The sequence below is a fragment of the Eupeodes corollae genome, chromosome 3, assembly GCF_945859685.1.
Source record: "Eupeodes corollae chromosome 3, idEupCoro1.1, whole genome shotgun sequence".
Classification (NCBI taxonomy): Eukaryota; Metazoa; Arthropoda; class Insecta; order Diptera; family Syrphidae; genus Eupeodes; species Eupeodes corollae.
In genome coordinates, this window is record NC_079149.1 from 137,034,555 (window position 1) to 137,057,500 (window position 22,946).

Below are 22,946 nucleotides of genomic sequence, written 5' to 3' on the forward strand. Positions count from 1 at the left end.
ATCGGTTTGTATTTCTTTTAAAACAAAGGGAGCTTACATTAAAGCTTGTTTTATCTAATAAACTAGTCTGTTATTAAAATTGCTAAACATAAAGGCTGCGTTCAATCTCAGACAGTGAAATGAGAGGCAATAGGAAGATTAATAAGGAAGGGAGTTATGATAGGATAGGAGCGCAGCATATTCAATGACCAGCCCATAAGGCCGGCCGCCAAAACTCAATCTCACTGTAATACATATTTTTCATTTCTTATTTGTTCCTATTATACTATAACTAAAAGTATAACTCACCCTCAGCTATAATTTGAAACTCTTTTCCTCTTTATTGATTTATCTGTCGTTAAAAAACTTATAAAAAAAAACCTTTAAGAGAGAAAAATTTAATTTAAATTCTTAACGCGTTAGACGGACAACGAACATATTTCCTTTTTATTTCTTACGTTTTTTTTTATTTCACTTCTTTTGTTTTGTGCCACTTTTAAATTTAAATAGATGCTTTCGTCACCCACTCTGAACTACAAGTGACTTCTAGTCAAGTTCCTTTAGCGGTTACGATCTTCAATTACCGCATAGTTTATTATTTCCCGCAATGTTCTGCATCGTCTGGACCCTTGCTTTAAAGCTTAATTTTCACTCCTATCTAATCCTTTCTTATTTTCCCTACCTTTCCCAATTCGCATAAAGTTTTAATTAAATATTTAATTCTGTGGGTATTGTTGTTCCTTTCATACCTATAAACATATATCCGTCGCCTCTTCAATTAATTCGTCCTACTTTTATACCATCTTCTTTATCCCTATTCTTTACTTCTGCCTCTTTTTCACGACATATGTCTATTTCGTCCCTAATTGTCATGTCAGATTGTCAGTGATTAGAATTAGGATAGGACATAGAAGTTGCGTGCGCCGGAAAATAAACAAACATACAAAAAAAATCAAAGCAAAAACACAAAATTAAATAAAAAATAATAAAATAACTAATTGCACTGGATGCAAACCAGAGTCCCTAGGTAAGTAATTCCTCCTGCCTATTCTGACCAGAACTATCGACCTGGGTCTTACCCAGTCTATGTCCCTGGTCAGTATTGTAGGTATTCTCTATAATTTTTCCTAATATTTTTGAATTTTCCTTGGTGACTCACCTAGGACAACTCTGGCATATCGGTGGCCACAACAACAGATAGGGTATCCGGATACCTTTTTGTTAGTGTTTTACGTGTAAAATAACAGCTGAGATTTCAAAAGAGGTATCCAAAAATTTCTGGGATATGTATGTATCTGACAGAACAGCTGATTCAATACATGGTTGAAAAGAAACTTGACTTTAGCTTTTTGTATTTGTTGTTAAACAAAAAGATACAAAATGTAAGTTGAAGTTGTATTTGAGGATTTTCTGTACATAAAAGACGATGAAGAAGCTATTTGCCTCCGAATTTTAGAAGGTAATTATGATCTATTTTTTTAAACTTCTAAATTGACTTATTTTGTTTTCGTTTTGTAGATGACCAATTTTCTAAATTATTTATAGAATTCCAATTGAGCTTAGAAGAAATTTAACATAGATTACAGATTAAGGTTACATCTTATTTATTAAATTGTTCGTACCCATCAATTCATCATCGTCCGACGAATCAGTTAAATTATCCATTAAATGTTTTATCTTACAACAATTTTGACTTCGAAGTTGAAAATGTTTTTCAGCTTTTTGTTAACAGCTGAAAGTTGTTTTTATTTTTTGACATCCAACTCGTTTAACAAGGTATCTAAAAATCCACCTATCCAAGATACCCTATCCAACACGAGATTGAACGCAGCCAAAGCCTGCATATGGGGAAACCTAAATCAGTCAGCTGTGAAAGGGTGATGCGTAGTACATCGGCCTTGTAAGTTACTTGGTCAAAGTTCAAATCTCAGTAATGGTAGAGAAGTTAAAATTAATATGTAAGAAACAAAGACTTAGTACCACAAATAAATCAATCTGATGATAGGTTGGCACCCGTAGAACATATATTTGTAATTCTATGTATTTGGTAGCACAAATTAAGTTCTAAACATGAGGCAGGTAATTTATTCACACGTTAATTAAACAAATGAAATAGTTTGTCTATTGTCTTGAGCGCAAGTGCCAAAAAATACCATTGTGTGAGAAACGCAATCAAAGTTTGCAAACTTTAGGCTTAAATTACGATGCACCGTAAAATTTAAACTAAACGAGGATCCCAAACTCACTGAAACGACCATTATACACGAGTATAAACTAAAAATAAGCGATAGATAGGTAACAACTAGCTTTGAATGTCGCTAAGATCTGCTTCGAACTCTTCCACGGCGAACGCTGATATCAGCAACCCTATATTTAATATAAAACGTCTACAATGAAATTAGGGATTTCCTTCAGGCAAAGGTACTCCCACTATGGTGGTTGTTATATATTTGTGTTGGGTAATTATCGGTGGTAAAGCAAAAATATAGTACCGACTCAAAACTTTAGAGCAAGAACTTTAATTTGAATGAATAAAATACTTTAGAAAAGTTCGAGAGGGGTCAAGTTCTCATAAACCTGTAGGTAGGTCCCTTCGATCCCTGACAACATTACTCGCACTCAGGAATAGTTGAGAGCTGTAAGTCACTGGGCCCCAGTTCTCAACGGACTGTTGCGTCACCTAATGTATTTATTTATAAATCCGTTCTTAATAAAATATTTTTTCGTAGAATTTCGGACTTTACGTGGAAAATTAACTCAGATCCTTGCTGTAATCATTGTTTTATCCATGTTTACTTGCTTTTTAAAGAGCAAAATGGGAACACAAGTAGCATGTAAGAACTGTCAATGATTTTTTTAAAATTTAAATTTTATATCCTTTGAATTTTGTGTCTATTTTATTCCTTTCATATTTTTGAATTTATTATAATTGTAAACTACATAAATATTATGGGTTTGTGACTAAAATAGTTTTTCTATCGATAAATTTCGTCTGCACTTTTTAATATTAGTTTCCAAATTTGAATGTTTTAACTTTTTTTCCGTTTCTGTTTTTTTTTTTGAAATTCTGCAAAAAGGTAAGGCTTTAAATTGTATTTACAAAGGCTTATTTTTAAAACTTTGCCCTGGTTTTCCATGTAGACACTTTAAAATTATGATGACACTAAATCATATTCGTTCGAAATTCGGAGGTGATTTCTTTGTTCCCTCATTTTGTACAAATATCGAGGATATCCCTCGCAAAGCCCAGAAAACTAGTAGAAAACTCTGCCGAAAAAATAGTGGCAGTAGTGGTTCTTCGGTGGAAATAAAGACTTCCCGCCGTTGCAATAACCCAAGAAACAAAAAAAGTCCAACTATTAGAAATTCTCTAAAGGACAAAAACATTAGGGAATGTGTTTTTGTAAATAATTCAAGAGCGCACAACCGATCGTTGAGGAGTTCAAGAACTTCAAATCACTACGAGGAACAAGAAGAACAAATTGAAACTGCAAGAAACTCAAGCGAATGTTCCATAGAAACTCTCAAAGCTGTTTCCCTTAATTTTGAATTCGACCAACATGGGGATTATTTAGCAAAAAATCCATCACGGAACAGTGTCCACGATGAATCTAAATACAGCGAAGCATCTAATATAGCGCTAGAGAGAAAGTATACTGAGATATTTCAAAAATCTTCATTGCCATCGGCGCCAATTTATAAGAAACAACGCGACAACACCAAGAAAACATCGGAAACTCCTCCCCATACCAATAATATAAAAAACGATGACTTGAAACTAATTTTAAAAACTCTCAAACGTGTCTTCAAGCCAAGTCCAGTTGTTTCAAGGGAATCAGGTGAAACTGCGAAACTATATGAAACCATAAAAACCCTACAAAGCGAGCAGGAAAAATTTCGAAGTCTCATCAATTCCCAAGAACTTCAGCTGAATACTTTCCAATCGAAGTATGTTAAAGCCGAAAATGTTATCAAATCTCAGAAATATGAAATCCAAAAACTAATCCATACCAACACACAGCTCGAGAGTGAACTTCATTCCAATATTGACGCCCTCAAGGCTCAATTGGAAGAAAAAACTAACGAACTAGCCAATTTGCCTCAAACAATCAAGAATGTAAAAATAAAAGCTGAAAAATTAAGTAAGCAAAATTGTGAACTTATAAAGAGGCTGCAGGAAGTCAAATACGAATTATCCCTGACCCGAGCTAAGTTGGTTGAAGCTGATCAGAAACGAGGAACAACGTTGCATAAGTTAAAGGCAAGCGAAAAGGATCTCAAGATCTTCCGAAATCAGAACACCATCCTAAAGACAGAGAAACGCACTCTCATAGAAGAGCTCAAGAGGCTGAAAACTCACACCGAACAACTAACGGAGAGAAGTGTCCATAAATCATGTCTCTCCAGAAGGAACGCGGAGAGTTTCAACAACGCCTTCTGCAGAAGAAAACACTTGACCTTGAACTTTAACCCACACGAAGTTGAAACTCCACGGGGGATGTGATCGAGGAAAGTGACAAACTCGTGCACTACTTCGAGGTGACCAGAAGCACATCCTATTGGTTATAATTCAATCAAGATTTCTGGAAGCTATTTTAAGCAAACGAAAGTCCTTATATCTTGGAAACAAGATGTTATTCAGATTTAAAAAATAATAATAGAAAATTTCTATTATACTAAAAACTATGTAACTACAATTTCATATTAAGCAGAAAGATAAAAGATAACAAAGTATTTAAAACAATAATATTTCGAATAGACGAATGTATAATTAACACATCCGAGTTTTGAGGAAGCTCATTCAATCGATGACAGGAACTTCATCCACTCCACAACAACAGCAAACCCAATAAACTCTTCGATCACTACTTATTTTTGGAGTATACTTAACTCACACCCAAAGTGAAGGTTGATTTTATTTTTGAATTTCTTACAAAATGTTGTTTTATTTAAAATGTCGAAACATTCAACACTGAAAAAGTTCATGGTTCAATATTTCGAAAAAAAACACACATTTTGTAAGTTCTTTCAAAAATTGTTACATCACTCAACTGAATATTCAAAAATGTAAACATTCCTTAGCGCCCACTTCCTTACACAATAAATTTATACAAAATTCCTTTTGCAGAAAAATAAAAAGAAATCACTAAATAAATTATTCTTCTAAGAAAATGATTTTATAAGACCGAAATCTTGATGCTTCCGCACGCCTTCGAATCGAACTCTGCTTCTGTTGTAATGACGAGGAAAGGTGGAACCAATCACTGCAAATTCTATAATTAGATTTGTGGCGCTTTTGGAGAGAGAAGAGTATTTATTATTGGGGAGCAAATGGTTTGTTTGGAAAAAATCATGCTGGGAACAATTTAATCAGTCAATGGGGTTGAACAATTTTAACAGTGACGATTGAGAGTCGGCTGACGTAATTTTGTTTATTACTTGAGTGCTCCAGAATTAAGGAGAATAGCTGTCCACATTCTAGGTCAAGAAGTCTTGCAAACAGAAACAAAGTGTCAGAAAATCCCAACAGATGGTTTTCAAAATGGGAACTGAGAAGAGTTTTTACAGGTGATAAGTGCTTTAACTTTTCAACACCCTTCAATTAGTTAATATTTAATGCTTTCCAATTTTAGCGACTCCAGTTCAATTTTTAAGAAGAGAAAATACCAGATGCATAGTTACTCATGAACACCACTGTCAGTTGGCAGTCAATAGCATCACATCACAACTTTAGACTTTCAGACTTTTGGCGCTGCTTAGGCTACTGACCGAATTTCTTTTTAAATTAATTTTAAAACAAAACAATCTCAATCCGTTTGAATGGAATCTCCGAGTTTCCTTTAGAGCAGTGCAAATCGGGTCGAGAACGCGAGAAGCGAAGCGATGTTGCGCCTGCTGACACTAATTTTTGAGTGTGTCTTCAGTTTGTCGGTGGTGTTGCAATCGGTTGTAATATTGGCTGAATCTTTGACGACGACCACAACGACGCACCATGTCACCATGGACTATGAAGTTATGATGACAAATTCCTGTTGGAGTTCCACCAACGAGTGCCTAATTGCAGCGAATTTAAATTTCAATTCGGGCAACATTTTACCCATTACAATAAACTGCTCTGTGGCAGAGAATCCGCTTGACGTAGTAGAATCTATAAATTCAGTTGTAAAGCGTCGTTACGAGAATATAAGTTCCGTCACGCTGGATGGCTGTGGGACGGCCTTGAATGTAAATACATTTGGATTTGAATATATTCCTAATTGCGAGAAGATAACATCGTTGAACTTGAAGAATTTTCATTTTGATGAGATCTATGAGATCATTTGCGGTTCAGGGATTGTGCTTGAAGATGTTTGTTTTGAGCATAACGAGTTTGCCAGTTTAAGTGCTGCGAGTGTGTCTAATTTGAGAAATTTAAGGACAATAAAATTCAGAAGCAACAATCTGAGACACATAAATGTGAATGCTTTTGATAAGCTTCAGGAGCTAAGAGAAATTAGTCTGATGGAGGAAGTGAATTTGAGAATACGTTATGCCAACTTATTTGAAAATCTCGTTCGGTTGGAGAATTTGCAAATAAGCTGCGTCGATACGGTGACGAGTGAGATGTTGTTGCATCTTCCAGGGAACTTGGAAGATTTGATTATAAATAAAGCATCATTAGACAACAAAACCATCGAGGTAATAGCTCCTCCGACTCTGAAGAATATAACTCTTACTCATTGTGATTTCACGTCTATCACCATAAGAGGGCAGGAAATTTTGACGCAATTGAATTTAAGTTCCAATTCAATAAGCCAATTGGTTTTGGATGATTGCACACACCTCAAAACTCTCGATCTAAGTTCAAACAATCTGACTCAACTTCCGGAGCTTCAATTCAAAAATCTCCACCACCTGGATCATGTCTATTTGCAAAGGAACAAATTAAAACGATTTACGATGTTGTTGTTTTCGAATTCGCTTAGTCACATGCAGACAATTGATTTGCGTAGTAATGATCTCAAATATATTGAAGACGTAAATGAGCTTCTTGTTCTCAATGTGCATTTGCACATAATTATCGATGGAAACCCATGGAATTGTTTGTGGCTGGTCAACGTTTCTTTTGACTTTCCGGAACAGTATCGAGTTTTTCGTTATGAGAAGTTTATTTCGAAGATCAATGTAAATGGTCTCGAATGCATGACATATCCACCCGAAGTCGGTTCGTTGGATGAAGTGAAAATTGAGCGAAAGAATTCTACAGCGAAACTGACAATAGTTTATGGAGGGCCGAGGGAAGCAAAGAGAAACCAAAAAGCGGAAGCCCTAGTTATTGTGTTTATGCTTCCGGTGGGAATAGCTTTTTTGTTTGTTCTGCTGTATCTTTGGATAAATTGTCAAAAACTTTTCCATCTCTCATTTTATCGGGGTCTGCCGTTGGGTCGAAGTTCAGCTGAGCGATTCGATATAGTGCGCCAAATGCCGCTTAGATGTGATTCTGGGAATGTCCAGAATCAAGGATACGAAATTCCTGCCGCAGGATGCAAGTGCACCGGTCATGCTAATAAGATATGCTGTAAATTTAATGTAGCCTACGAGGACACTACACCACATCAGAATGCAGCTAAGGTCTATGAAGAAATTATCGAGTACAATTCGAGCACTGGCAATTGTTATTATGACCATTTGAATAGGGAGTAATAAATTAAGCGATATGTGAATTGTTTTCTAAATCACAAATGTTATTAAAAAATAATAAAAAATGTACAATAACTCGATTTAATTATATTTTACTAATTTTGTGTTGTTATTTAATTTAATTTTTTATTTATCGTTCATCAATTAAAATAAAAAAAAATAAGTTACATCCATTGAGGTTTTCCATGGGTAAAACAATTCAATTATTTCTTGATCCCGATCTGTCAAAACATAAATTCTCAATGTTTTGAATTCCATGGGGCAAAACAACAACCATCGAATCTTCTCATGCAGCTTACCGAAAACATCCTATTTACGCGATTTATTTAGCTAACAGAAACTTAAAAGATTTGTCTTTATAAAACAGAGTTATGCAGAGATCATCATCGTGACATGATTTTTCACTTATCAAGTCAAAAATGCATTTACAATCAGAAATTCATATTTGGTGTTGAAACTCCATTATGGTGGGTGTTATTTTGACATGTGGTTTTCAATCTTAAAATGCTTATTTTCGAGTTGGCCTTTTTAAAAACTGTAACTTTATTTATGATCAATTGCTATTTCATAATGGCTGGTCTCAAGTTGAATAGGGTATCCGGGATAGGTGGATTTTAAGGTACCTTATCGAACGCGTTGGATAGCTAAACTGAGACAGCTGTCAAAAATTAAAAACAATTTTCAGCTATTCCCAAAAACCAGGCAAACATTTAGATTTCGAGGTCCAAAATTATTGGAGAATAAAGTTGTCAATTGATAAATTTAATAATTCACTAAATGTTTGACAAAAACAAACCCATTTTAAATCAATTTTGTAGCCCTTCAAATTCAACCATATGTTATATCAGCTGTTTCGTCAAATACCTACATGTACCAGACATTTTGTGATGCCTTTGCGTCAGATGTTCTCTGAACGTAACCATCGAATAGACTTACTATTGGGCAGGTTCAGGCGACGTAAGGGACTTGAAAGTAAGGCAAGTTTCTGGTGTCTGATTAGCTAGCTGCCAAAAAATTGCCTTCCAATTGAGGAAACTTTAATGGAAAGTTGACTGGAATGTTAGTCAAGAAAAATCTCCCTTACTATTAAGTCAAGTCAGCATATGTCAAATGACAGTAAACCATGTTCTCTCATTCAACTGAAAGTTGAACTTTATTTCTCTATGATTTTTTTATTTTCTAACCAATTTTTTCAAATTGAAAAAGAAATAAGTAATATATTCTTACAATAAAAAACACAAATGTTGATTGACATGTACTTTGCTTGAGCAGTGTTTTGAAGACAATACTGTTTTTTTTTTTGTAGTTTTCGTACGATAAACTATAGGTAGAAGTTAGTGAAGTAAAGTTCTGAGTTTGAAATTTATGACATTTGAAAAAGTAACTAGCTGCCTAGTTTAAAATGTGCGTTCAAAGAATCAGCTTCGGCTTCGCCTGACGTTTACGAGTTCAACCATAGGAATTCAATGCATGCTATCACAATGAAGCTTCGACCTCACGTTTCGTTTGACAATCGTAAGGAAAAGAACGTAATGTAACCTAATGTGACTCCAAACGGAAGCTCTAGTTCATGGCTGAAACACATACATGCTTCAGCTTCGTCTGCGTTACGTTAGGCTTGCTTCGAGGTTGCTTTGAATGACATTTCTATTATTTAATCCCTCCAAAGAGCAAATATATTGTTTGTTGACATTTTTTTACTGCTGATGAGCTGTCAGACAAAGCAAATGTTCAGAAAATTGAACTAGAGCTTCCGTTTGGAGTCACATTACGTTACATTACATTCTTTTTCTTACGATTGTCAAACAAAACGTGAGGTCGAAGCTACATTGTGATAGCATGCATTGAATTCCTATGGCTGAACTCGTAAACGTCAGGCGAAGCCGAAGCTGAAGCGTGTATGTGATTCAGCCATCAATTATCTGAACATTTGCTTTGTCTGACAGCTCATCAGCTGTAAAAAAATGTCAACAAACAATATATTTGCTCTTTGGAGGGATGAAATAATAGAAATGTCATTCAAAGCAACCTCGAAGCAGGCCTAACGTAACGCAGACGAAGCCGAAGCTGAAGCGTGTATGTGTTTCAGCCATAAGTTCCTTATGTTTTCTGAACCTGCCCATTGGTATTTTCCATGGTTAAAATGAATCAATTTGTTATGGATCTAGACCTGTCGAAACAAAAGTGTCCCCTGTTTTTACATTCCATTGGGCGAAATAAATTGATTTATTTTTGATTCACCGCTCTACGTAGCCATACTAATTCAATGTTTAAAAAAATCTTTTGCTGGGATCTTGACAGCTTTAATGCACTCGTTAACAGGTGCACGAAGTTCCACTAATAAAATTTAAAAAAAAAACTGTAGCGTGACCTACAAGATCGTGTGATTTAACACCGCTGGACTAGTTTTTGTAGGGCTACGTGAAGTGGCTAGCCTTCAAAGATAAGTCCGAGACAACTGACGACCTGGGAGAGAATATTCGGCTCGTTATTGCTGACACATACGGCTCTGCTGGAATTAATTCGAACCAGCCGCGACTGCCACTTGCCAGAATGCATTCTGAAACATAATGGCAAACACTAAATTATATGCATCATATGAGTGCCAAAAATAACAGTTGAATTTGTTGACCGTTTTTTATGATGAACACTTATCATTACTTTTCAAAAAGCCGTAATTATTCAGATGACTTATTTTAGTGATGGTTTCAAATGAACTTTCAACACCCTTATTCATATAAAGGCGCGTATTCGGTAAGAACATATTGTGTTTACTATGAGACACCAATTGAAATTTAGTTCATCAGTTCTTAAAGAGTAATTAAGGTCATGTTACATCCATCAACTTTTAACTTACAAAGAAACCTTATAACTTGCCCAAAATTGGTGCATACAACATCGAAATTATGTCCATCAATCTTCAACAAGAGCGTTAATCACAATTGATGCTGTGCGTCATGCTCTTTCAGTCCAATTTAATTACAAATAACTCTCTTAAACATACTTAAGCTGAAGACTACTTAGATTTTCAAAAAATATTAATTTTATAACAGCTTTTCCTCTCAAAAAAATAATATTACTTAACTGAAAATATCAACAAAAATAAAAATTATTTGTAAATTTTGGTAAAATAATTTGTATTAAAATAAACATTTATTTGCAAAGTTATTGCATTTAAAAAATTCTAAGTTACATATTTTTGAAAAAGTTCAATAATAATCATGGATGAAAATGAACCAACTGCAGTTGAAGAAGCATCTGAAGAAGATTTTTTCCCTTTTCATCAAGAAGAGTTTTCATTAGAAGAAATAGTCGAAGAAGGAGAAGAAGACGAAGATGAAAAGGTTTTTTGTTTAAAGATTTTGAAAATGTTTTTTGAATTTTCATACAAGAATTTTGATTTTTTTAGAGCGATTCATTTACGGGCATGAGTGCAGCTGACAAAAAGAAGCACCAAGTCGAATATGTTCAGTTGCTGAAAGAAATCGAGTGTCAAAATAAAATTGTAGAACAACTAAAAGATCAGTTATTTCAAGCTTGCGACAATCCCTGCTTGACAAAGTGCCAATTAAGAGAAATCAAGAAACTACGATCGTGTATGGAAAATGAGAATCTTAAATTGCAATGCATGATTCAAAGGGCTATTAAAATGCAAAATGAATTACCAAGTCGTTGTTGGGATGAAGTTCCAATTGAGACGACAATTGAAGATGATGTCTTCCCAATGATGGGAAACTACGAAGTTATGACTTCTTTGGGGTTAAGACCCAAAGAAACATCAAACGATAATCAGCATAAATGCAAAAAAAACCTTAAAAAAAAGAAACAGCCTTGCCCGAGAGAAGAAGATGGGTCTGTTTCATGTAAGTTTCTCGAGATGATGGCCCAAAAAGATAAACTCATAAAACAATTAAGTTGTAAATTGAAAGCATTAGAAAAAGAAGTCTATTGTCAAGCCAAGCGCAGTAAAAAACAAAGTCCACGTCCCAACCAAATGGGCGACAATTATGAACAATTACAAAACACTTTAGAAACTCTCAAAAGAGACCTTAAATGTCTGTGTAAAGAAAATGAGATTTCCGAACCAAGAGAAAAACAGAAGAAACCTAGCGAACTCCAAAAGTTGAAAGAGAACTATGCCGAACTGTTATATTGCATTTGTAAGAAAGATGCTGAAATTAAAGAACTGTCAGGTCGTGCTAAGGGATACTGTGGCGGTGATTCAAGCGCAAAAGCTGAAAATGTTGACCTCGCCGAACTTAAAGTACTTCGTGAAAAAGTCCAGGACATGAAAGATGAACAGGAAGAGTACAGGTGCATAATCAAAGAGCAATCAGAACAGCTGGACGAATATCGTAGAAAATACATGGATACTCAGCAACAAGTGGAAGAGCAAAAGAGCACTATTCTTAAAAACGATATGAATACCAAACGAATCGAAGCACAAATCGATGCTGAAGTCAAGCGCATCAAAACTACATTCAAGGAACAAATAAGCGAACTGTCTCAGTATCCCAAACTGTTGGAAAATGAACAAATAAAACACGCCACAGTCTGCAAGGAAAGGGATGAACTTGAAGGACAGCTCAGGTTGGTGTGCAAAGAACTGAAATCCATCAAAGCCAGTATAGCAACCAAAGAGGAGAAACCCGACTGTAGCCAAAAGTTAGCTACTTGTGAAAAAGAGCTCCTACTTCTTCAGAATAAAGTTGAGATATTGACAAAAGAAAAGGAAATAATTGCCGAGGAAATGCTAAATGCAAAGCTTGACTTGGATACCTTAAGGGCAGAATCAGCTAAAATTATAACGAATAACAAAGAAAGATTTGAAATCACAAAATTGTCCCTGAACTCTCGAATTGATTGCCTTGAGAAAGAACTTGCCCAGTGCAGAGCAAATGCTAGTCTTTCCATAACCGATCGTGAGGCTGTCATCAAAGAGATGCAAAGTCAACTCAGCACCCTCTCGTATAGCTTCGACTCGGCTCAAAAACAAATTAAAACACTCAAAAATCATATTAGTTTTCTGTCCAATGATCAATGTATTCCAATAAAATGTTGATTTACATAAACAATCAAAAGAAAAACGAGTATACACTTTTCTTAATACGGACAAAATATAACAAACATTTAAAGTGACTTGACAGCCAAACGTTTCATTTTTGGTGCCTTCTTCTTGGCTTGTCTCTTTTGTTCCTTCAACTCCCAGCGACGCTGTTTTTCAGGATCATCTTCGGCCAACACACGTTCTTTTTCCTGCTTGCGTTTGTCCTCTCTGCGTTGGGCAGCCGCTTCAGCACGAGCTGCATGGGTGCTTTTAAGGAACTCTTCTTCTACACGTAAACGATTTTTCTCAGCTTTTGCTTTGCCCTTCAAAAATCAAATACAAAATTAGAAATAGACCTTATTTTAAGAGTTCATACTTACATCTTTAGATAAACGGTAGCTCTTTAACTTCTCCATGATATAAAACACCAAAACAAGTAAAGGCTTAACCGATTCCATGTCGCAGTTTGTAGGCAAGTTAAACCCGGCCATAAGCATTCTCTTAACTTCAGGCTGTTTTAAATTATTTGGATCGTCCTGTTGGACTGGACCGCTGAATTGGTCCGTAATATGAATATAATCGATGAAATGTTGGTATTTACTTAGAACAGCCACAACTCGTGACTCTAATAATGCCGATGTGGCTTCAGGTATCTCAGATAGCACGCTAAATCCACTTGGTAAATTAAATCTATCCTCTGGTTTATTGACTAGAATACAGTATTTGTTCTATAAAAATTTGCAAATGATAAAAATTTACATTTGAAAAGCATTTGATTATAATTTACCAAATCAGCAAGTTCTTTAAAGAACTTGGTGACTGTTTTCTTGGAGCCAACACAAAAAACAAATGAATCCATTGCATCTTTAGAGATTTCCACCTTTATATGGATTTGATCTTGTTGTGGTCTCATGAGACCAGCAACAAGTGCTACCAAATCTTGGCGTTTGATCATTTTCAGCTCGACTAGCATGCCTTCGCAGCATGTTCGACCAGAACACCATAAGGTATATAGACTTTCGCTCTCTTTGTTGAGACCAGGATTTTCATTTTCCATTTTTCCATCATCACCTTCAAAGTAGATTTATATATTTTGTATTTTAGAAGCCATTTAATAATAAAGAGGTTGTATAACTTACCAACTAAAACAAAGTTGTCTTCTAATAGAGTTCTGTGCGTATTTAACCAAAGATGTGCTAATTTTGAGTTTTTGGACTTTCCAAAGAAAAAATTGGCAAAATAAGTTAATAGGCCTCCCAACATCAACATTTCCATCCAATAGGAATCCCAATGAGTCCTTTAAATACAGAAAATGATGATGATTTCTTATTTCACTTCTAACTAATACTTTTTTTTAATTTAGTTCAAAATTTAAAAGGGAATTATTTATAATCTGGAAATATTTTTGGGTAAAATTGAATTCTTTTTGGAAGAAGAACAAAAACAATTCAACAGAGAATACAAATTTATTTAAAAACATAGCAATTCAAATCTAAGAACACTATTAAGTTCGAGTCTCCAGCTATTTGTTACTTTTGGAAAAAGCTAAAATTTGATACATTTTGGTGGCTGTTAATTTTTCAAGAAAAATTGTTGGAAACTTGTATTTTAAAAATTTGTTCGTTTTGTTGAACAAAATTTTGATCGAATTCATGTTACGTTATCAAGTGAAGTCAGTTCTATGTTGAGCAAAACTTCTTTAACTTCTTTAGATTTTTCTTGCTGATTATTTCTAACTTGTGCTTTTTAGACATTTAAATCCTTTTTTCATGAATAATGCTCCAGCTTCTTGCCTTGTTTTGTGATCATTTTTCATTTGTATTGTTACTTGGCCAGTTTATATTTGTAAAGGTTCAACTATAATAGGCATAAGCTAGCATATGCGCGCATAAGTAAACGTGCCAATACAAAGAATCTCAATACGAGTGAACATAATGGAGTCTAGATCCGTTTCGTTCAATTTTTCTCAGTTTCGTTAACTTAAGCAAGAGCGATCCTAGTCGCTCGCCGCATAAGTAAAATCTGACATGTAGATACGTGAGCGAAATTGCATTATGGCTATCCGCAGTAATTTCACAAACTTAAGTGAATTTTCGTTGGGTTTTTGACATAAGCTTATGTTTGCTTATGCCTATTATAGTTGGGCCTTAAGTTTTCTGAGAATTTTCCCTGTCTCATTGACAGAGCAAAAGAAAAAAATACAAATAAACTTTTACATATACAAGTAATTGGGCGCATTCAATAATGTAGTCACTACGTAGTGAAGTCATTCTGATTGGCTACTTCCAACTACAAAATGAGTGAAATTTCCTCCTCCGGCGTAATATAAACATTTAGGCTACAAAGTTATCAAAGAATAATTTTGACGTTTCACAATCAGCTGCTTGGTAAAGACACAAGAATTCAGATTCAAATAAATTGTTCAGTATACAATAAATAAATCACTTAAATTGAGTCTTATATTTGATTTTATTGTTTTCAAAAACACAAACGATTATTTTAAAGTTATTAAATCAAAAATGTTTCTCTTTTACATATTTGCATTCATCAGAAATATGACAGTTCCGGATTCACTAGTATTGTACTGCAATTTTGAATTCACAAAGCTAGTTAAATTTTTAACTAATATTTGACATTTTACGGGCTACACTTCTAAAAATTCTTTTGAATCTGCCGTTGCAGCTTTTTTTCGTTCACATTATGAATTCTATTTTCGTGTCTAAATTGTAAAATTATGTCTTGAACTGTGGAAGGGCTCCGTTGTACAATTTTTGCTATTTTTAGTTCCGTCTTGGCTGTGAAACAAAATTAATTTCCCACAGACGTTTTCCTTTTGTTGCCATTTTGACATTAAGTTGAAACTTATCTTGAATTTATGTAACTAAAATTTGTCTGCAATATTATGTTAATAATACTTTTATCATTTGACGGTAAAAGTACCGTTTTTGAGTTACTATAGTCAGGGCCCGACAAAGCATATGTGCAAGATGTGCAAATGCATAGGGCGCACAATTCTTGGGGCGCATTACCAGGAGAAGGAAAATGTAGTCTTATCTTGCGCAAACAAATATGTACTACTATTTGCCATTCTTAAAATAATCTCAAAAAAACATCCATCACATTGTCCTAAGTAATCTCTTGCGCGCTAACTAACATCATTTTCATTGTTGCATTCAATTGTTGCGTCGAATCGTTCTTGCAGAGGCAGTTTTTTTTTTTTTTTGAAAGTTAATGACTGTTGTAAAGGCTACTTTTAATGTACATATATCTAGTATGATGCAGAATGCAGATTGTTTCAATTGTTTTTTCCCTTTGTTGGTTAATTAAAGGCCCCACTATAATAGGCATAAGCAAACATAAGCTTATGTCAAAAACCCAACGAAAATTCACTTAAGTTTGTGAAATTACTGCGGATAGCCATAATGCAATTTCTCACGTATCTTCATGTCAGATTTTACTTATGCGGCGAGCGACTGGGAACGCTATTGCTTAAGTGTTAACGAAACTAAGAAAAATTGAACGAAACGGAGCTAGACTCTTCACTCGTATTGAGATTCTTTGTGTTCGCACTTTTACTGATGTGCGCATATGCTAGCTTATGCCTATTCTAGTTGGGCCTTTAGATTAGATAAATAGCTATCAGTTTTTAATAGAAGTGACGTATTTTGTGACAAGACAAGACCGGAATGTGGCTGACTCAGTTGATTTTAGACACGCTTGCATTACTTGGAATTTTAATAAGTAACTTTCGAAGCCAAAGTTATGATAATGGTTCGAATATGAAAGGAAAAGAAGCGGGTGTTCAGAATCGAATTCGAACCCTGGAACCAAGAGCATTATTCGCTCCAAGTTGCTCGCATTCCTTAAATTTAGTGGTTAATGATGCTGATCGGTGCTCATTATATGCAGTTAAATTTTTCGATACAATTCAATGTTTACATAACTTTTTTTTCATGTTTTTATAAGTAAAAAACTCCAAGTCTTACACCGAAACCGGTTTTTTGAGGCTAGGTGGGAGAGCAAGTTAGAAGCATTGAGGAATTTAAAAATAAATTTGGAAGAAACATGAAGCCCTTATAAAAATAGGAAATCAAGAGGCTAAAAACATTGCAGAATCGTTAGGAAATAAAATTTTTGATTTTAGATTTATTTGCTGCCTGAAAATTTGGTTTGATGTTTTAGAAAATATAAAATTGTAATTAAAGTATAGACACGTTTTAGTCCTTTTGCTAAGAGCGCAGATTTTAAAAGAAATATTTAAATGTTAAGTTTAAATGTATGAATTAAATTACTTCATAAATAGCGATAGCATTACAAAAATATATTTTCTACTCTTTCTTTTTAAGTTCGAATTGAACGTGGGGCTTTGACAACTGCGGCAACACAAAGTCTGGTATAAAAGTTTCAGAAAATACAAACAAATTAGTGGGTAGGTTTGTTCAATTAACCGAGCGTATTGTTAGTTACCTACAAATACTAAATATGTTTCCTGAAGCTTCATCATTGTGATTTCAACGGAGAAAAAGACTTTATGCTGATGAATGTCCTGAAACTATATAAGACCCCAAACAAAGATTTAAATAATTTTTTTTTTTCAAAATACTTAATCAAGCCATTGCTTAATTTGCAGAATGTTATAAAATTAGGTAGTTTTAAAAATTTAGACGGAAAAGAATTGTTTCAAGAGCTAATTGTAATATCCCCGCTTTTTACACCGCAATGCTAAAGTTTAGAAGTGTTAAATTTTATTTTTAGTTCAAACCTTGAAGATTTTGCTCCGAATTTAGATCATGGTAGCTTCAGGAGAACTTAAAATTATTAAAAATTATCTTACGAAAACCATGACTCAAGAGAGATTGGTAGGCTTATCTATAATGTCCATTGAAAAGAAATTCCTTAGACTTTGATGATCTCATTTCTGAATTTGCAAAATGTAAGGCTATAAGATTAGGTTTACAAGTTTAAACTGATTTCATCGCTTCGTTTTAGTTTATGGTTTGGGGTTACTTGGGATACCTCAATAACAAAAAACTGAAAGTCTACCTCCTGGGTAATCTGGGGAAGGTGTATGCTTGTGTATCAGTTTATATGTGAAAATATAAAAAAGGGGCGCTTTCTACTAGTCTTGCACAGGGCGCAAGATTGCCTGGGCACGGCCCTGACTATAGTGCTAAAACAATGATTATCCGTGAGAGATTAAACTAAGGAATTGTTTATTTTTGTTATTTATTTGCATTGCATATTTTAGATGTACCCGTGGCATGGTGGTTAATGCTGTTATGCAAGGGGTCTTGACTTCAATCCCTGCCTGTGCCACCTTAATTAAAAAAAAAAAATAATTTTCGCGGGTACTGCCTCTTGCGAGCAATTGACAAATCCTTCAAGAGTAATTCTTGTCATGAAAAAGTCCTTTCTCAAATTGGCCGTTCGGATTCGGACTAAAATTGTAGGTCCCTTCCATTCCTGACAACAGTACTCGCACACAGGAATGGTTGAGAGTTGTAAGTCACTAGGCCCTGGTTCACAACGGATTGTTGCGCCACTTAATTTATTTATTATTATTTATTTGCAAATTAAATATGTTATAAACTGATGATTAAGTTCTACTACCTTCTTCCAATAATTTTCTTGGAGAAATTGCATTTCGAAAATATATATCTTCTATGTCCGATCAGTTGTGGGAGCCACTCTACTGTATCAAATAAGCTGTGAGTCACTGTATTTATGTATTTTTAAAAACTGATCAGTTTATATGGGGTTTTCCATGGGTAAATTCAGATTTCCTTCATAATTTGATTTTTTTTCGTGGCGCATGTAACACGATTGGATTTTTATTTTCATTGCAGGTATTAGTACAAATTCGTGTACGGGTTAAAAAGTGCAGTAGAGAGCTGTCAAAATGCCTGCTAAACATTTTTTAAAAATTGTATTAGTATTGGTGCAGAGGGGTAAATCTGCCAGATCTGCATATTTGATCTTCGATCAACTTATTTTGCCCCATGGCATGCAGAAACAGGGGAACTTTATGTTTTGACAGATCTAGATTAAGAACAAATTTATTTATTTTAGTCGTTGGAAAACCCCATAAGATTTTTGAAATTTGTTTTCAGTCAGATCAATAGAGCTGGAAAATGAAATAAGAACAGAGCGCACTATTAATTTAATTCTAACTAAGAAATCAAATTAGCTTTGCAATTTTTTTTTCCCTTTTGAGTGGAAGATAATCATAAACAAAATCTGAGAATACAGAAATCTCTTGAGATCTCAGAAGTATAAACTAAAAGACTACTATACATAAAATAGGCTGTGCGTCAGTGTATTTTTACGAATGATCGAATTTAAAAATTTTCCAAAAATTGTTAACGTTGTCATTCATTCATTTCTCTGTCTGATTTATTTTAAATGAGTGTCTAAATTATTTAAACACTCAAACAGGAAATGTACCTACATATAGGTTGTCACTCATTTCCAATTCACAAAGTGAAATGTTAATGCAAATTAATGTGTTTCAGCAAAACATAAAACAGGTCATGTTAAACTTTCTGTTTTTTTTTTGTCTTTTCAAATTACTAAAATTATGGATTTAAAGAATTTACCTGAAATGAAGTGGAATTTTGGCCACTGTCAACTTTGGCTCTGGGGCTTTTTGGTCTATGGGAAGATCCTTAACATCTCCGCCATCGAAACCTTCAAATTCCTCCTCGTCTTGGAAATGTTCAAAGTCATCGTCCTCAACGACTCCGTCTTCTTCATCGTCGTTCATTGCAGCAAAATCATCTGATTTCTTCACTTGAACCGGGATATCTTTTTGCACTACTGAGTCTTCATCGCTTTCCTTGAAATCACCAATTGAAGCACCTCCTGCTCCACCTGCACCTCCACCGCCTCCTCCACCTCCATTGCCGTCAAATTCTTCTTCCTCAGTATCGAAATCTTCGAATTCAGCAAAGTCACTATCCTCGAAGGAATTATCACCACCAACTATAGCGAATCTATCGCAATAGCAGTATATCGATAGGAAGATAAGCAACAATGATATCTTCATCTAGAAAAATATATGTATGATTTTAAATTGAATTTATTCAATGAATGGTAAATTTATAACCTCAAAAACATACGAAATTTTGAAAATGGGTCAATTCAAACTTACCTCCAAATTTGTTTTGTTAAAATTAAGTTAAGAATTATTTGTTATTAAATGAACGAAAGTATTTTAATGGCTTTTATGGTATTTTAATTCAATTTGATTGCATTTTTTAACATTTTTGGGAACTTTTTTCCATTTGAAGATCTTTCGCTGACTTTGACTTACTGAATTGGAGAATTTTTTTGACAGATGATTATGATTAATGAATGAAAATAAAAATGGTGATGGTGACATTTCTAGTGTGACGTCATTTTGCTTTAAAAAGGTATAAAATATTTATTTGGTATAAATTAAGTGATGCCACTTACTTATGATTTTGATTGATGGAGATCCTGTGTTGTAGAACTGAGATAAATACTTATAGAAAAGAGGACTTCAATTTTACTTAAACCGCTTATGTTGATTTTAGGTTTATTATCTTCATAATAAGTTCTTCAAGGTATTTATCTAAGATGCCAGACTTCTACATTAAATATTCTTTAAATGTAAAATATAATAGAATGAGGATAGAAACGATTAATTTTATTTTTACTATTTTTTTCTATTGGCTTCGTTTTTTACTTAGTGAATTTATTAATTTTCTTTTATATTTGTTCTAAAATGTGGAATTTGAATCTGAGTTTACCAGTTTCCACTTAGAGCAATAACCTCGTGGTGAAAATGTAACTAATCTTCAGCAAAATTACACAAATTCTGACAGTTCGTTTCTGCCGAAATAAATTTATCCGATTTTTCAGTTTTGGGCAGGTTTTCCTCTACTGCGCTGTCCTTTGGGTGTGGATTCGAATACATTTCGGGCCGGAACATTGGTTTCCATGCGCTCCACGTAACCCAGCCATCTTAGTCATTGGACTTTTACCCTTCTGCCTAAGTCTACGTCACTGTACAGCCCGAAAAGCTCGTCGTTCCATCTTCTCCTCCACTCCCCTTCGATGCTTACGGGACCGTAGATCACACAAAGAACTTTTCTCTCGAGCCGACCCAAGGTGCTTTTATCCGCTTTTGTCATAGTCCATGCTTCTGCACCATATAGTAGGACGGGGATGATTAGGGTCTTATATAGTGACATTTTTGGTGACACTTACTATGTTAGAAATGTCAAATTTAATTTCTACCACTGCCTACTCATGCTTTTGTAATTGGTGTGTTTATTTACTGAAACATAAAATGTGGTAAAATCGGATAAGATAATAGTTGACTGCCAATTAATTGATAGTCCTTTTAATAATAGTTCTCTTCATGTAAAAATAATTTTACAATTACAATACATTAAATTTTTACAAAATGAGCATGTTCCAGTTTTGTAGAGGTTGGAAAACTAAAAGTTGACAGTTTTTATTCACATATATTTTATTGTTGAGTTTTTCAACGTTTTGGATATGATGCCACCCAAAATAAAAAAAATATGGAATAGTACTTTTGTAATTTCACAACAAAATAAGTGGCAACTCATTTTTATCAGTTGGCAAATGTCAACAAAACCAAAGGTAAAAAGATGAGATTCTAATAAGCAAAGAATTTTAATGTTTTTCTTACATTTTCAAAAGGAATAATACAATAAAAGTACTTTTTAATAATTCTTTTATTTTACAATTGTTTTTTTTTTCTGCCACATTAGAAATGTTTACCAACTAAATTCCAACAAGAAACATGAAAAAGAATCTTCAACTGATATCAGCCGCTTTCAAATTATCACCCACATCGTTCTTAATAACTTTGGATTTAGTTTCTACATCCAATTTAGCAGATTCTAGTTTCAATTTGTAACCATTGATTTCGGTGTGTATACTTGTTAAATCCTCAATATCTTCGACGAAGGTCTCAAAGGATTTCCACCATTCCGAGAGATTGTGGCCTGTTTCTAGACTTCGAGTCTTACTTGTTACAGGTCTTTCGACGTGAAATGTCCCTATGTCCTCTAGGAGCTCGTTTACAGAAGGAGATGTCGGTGGTTGAATTGTATTTTTGTTTTTCTTAAACATTTTTTTAAAGATTTTTTTGTAATTTATTACAATAAACAAACAATTTTGTGTTGATGGCAGGTTCCAGGATTCCACTTATTTATGACGTCTCATGTGTCAAATGAATGTATAATCAACCATCTAGATGGGTACCTTTCGAAGTTTATAACTTCAACTGCGTTCAGAGTCATGCTAAAAAAAGAAAAATTTCCGATTGACTCATTTATTCGAATGCTTCTTTATGATTTATTCCAAGTAGATTATCAGTTACATGAACAATTTGGACAGTTTATATTTCTGAGAATTTTCTCAAACGGGTTGACAGAACAGAAAAATGTAATATAAATACAATTCACTATTTATACTCATCTAAAAATCAAATTAGCTTTCTTTTTTTTTCTTCCTTTTTTAATTGTAAAATATAAAATTCTTCACCCTGAGGCTCCACAAGAGTAAAATCCAATCCAACTGCTCTTCCGCAATCCAGTGTTTTTTTTACTGGGCATATTATGTCTTGCCATGAGCAACGGTAGTTGTTGTTTTTTTTACAAATTAAGTTTCAAACAAATTATATAAAAAAATGCCTTCGACTAAACAAAAATTAGCCTTTTTAAAAAAAATTAATGCTGGTAAAGAAGCTGGAGGAATTAAAACAGCTAACTATTCCAAGAGGATAAAAGAAAACACAGGTTTTTAGTGAATCCATTTCTCGAAGTAGGAGGCGAACCGGAGGCTAAACTCAGGGACTTACTGCTTGAACAGAATGAGATGCAGCTGTAGCTAAGAAAATCGCTGTAGTATAAGCTGTCAATAAAACGCTCACTAATGTAGCAAAGGTCGCCCACAATGGTGTAGCGCAGCGGGCATGTTCAACGCATATGAAATTTATATTTGAACTGAATTTGTATGGTAGCATACTATAAAAAAGTTACAAAACCAGAAAAAATTCTCAAATGCATTGAACGCTCCCAAAAAAAAGTGAAAAGTCAAAGAATGAAATGGGTTTTCCCCATCTGTCATCTCAAATGTAGCTTGCAGCGTCGCCAAAAGTTAAAGTTGAGTCAACTTGCGCTGCAGCTACAGCTACAGCTTCTCATTGTGTCTATGTATACTATTTTTGTATCTTTTAACT

The 22,946-nt window shown here is 34.2% G+C and overlaps 5 protein-coding genes across 5 annotated transcripts; 3 read left to right on the forward strand and 2 right to left on the reverse strand.

Moving 5' to 3' along the window:
- Positions 1-2,866: 2,866 nt before the first annotated feature.
- LOC129949481 (uncharacterized) lies at positions 2,867-5,465 on the forward strand. The gene is made up of 3 exons (XM_056060976.1): positions 2,867-3,056; positions 3,121-5,046; positions 5,108-5,465. The coding sequence occupies exon 2, from the start codon at positions 3,134-3,136 to the stop codon at positions 4,481-4,483; it is 1,350 nt and encodes a 449-aa protein (XP_055916951.1). The 5' UTR covers positions 2,867-3,056; positions 3,121-3,133; the 3' UTR covers positions 4,484-5,046; positions 5,108-5,465.
- Positions 5,466-5,469: 4 nt separating this feature from the next.
- On the forward strand, positions 5,470-7,754 carry LOC129949478 (leucine-rich repeat protein soc-2 homolog). Its single transcript, XM_056060973.1, has 2 exons — positions 5,470-5,547; positions 5,613-7,754. The coding sequence occupies exon 2, from the start codon at positions 5,863-5,865 to the stop codon at positions 7,660-7,662; it is 1,800 nt and encodes a 599-aa protein (XP_055916948.1). The 5' UTR covers positions 5,470-5,547; positions 5,613-5,862; the 3' UTR covers positions 7,663-7,754.
- A 2,971-nt stretch (positions 7,755-10,725) lies between these two features.
- LOC129949479 (myosin-2 heavy chain) lies at positions 10,726-12,721 on the forward strand. The gene is made up of 2 exons (XM_056060974.1): positions 10,726-11,003; positions 11,069-12,721. Exons 1-2 carry the CDS (start codon positions 10,881-10,883, stop codon positions 12,719-12,721), a joined length of 1,776 nt encoding a protein of 591 aa, XP_055916949.1. The 5' UTR covers positions 10,726-10,880.
- LOC129949480 (PAT complex subunit CCDC47) lies at positions 12,678-20,039 on the reverse strand. Its single transcript, XM_056060975.1, has 6 exons — positions 19,857-20,039; positions 19,303-19,751; positions 13,846-14,003; positions 13,494-13,777; positions 13,087-13,434; positions 12,678-13,029 (listed from the first exon to the last, which is right to left on the reverse strand). Exons 2-6 carry the CDS (start codon positions 19,749-19,751, stop codon positions 12,790-12,792), a joined length of 1,479 nt encoding a protein of 492 aa, XP_055916950.1. The 5' UTR covers positions 19,857-20,039; the 3' UTR covers positions 12,678-12,789.
- Positions 20,040-21,417: 1,378 nt separating this feature from the next.
- Positions 21,418-21,930, reverse strand: LOC129951005 (uncharacterized). The gene has a single exon (XM_056062993.1). It carries the CDS (start codon positions 21,833-21,835, stop codon positions 21,518-21,520), a length of 318 nt encoding a protein of 105 aa, XP_055918968.1. The 5' UTR covers positions 21,836-21,930; the 3' UTR covers positions 21,418-21,517.
- Between the last annotated feature and the right edge of the window lie 1,016 nt (positions 21,931-22,946).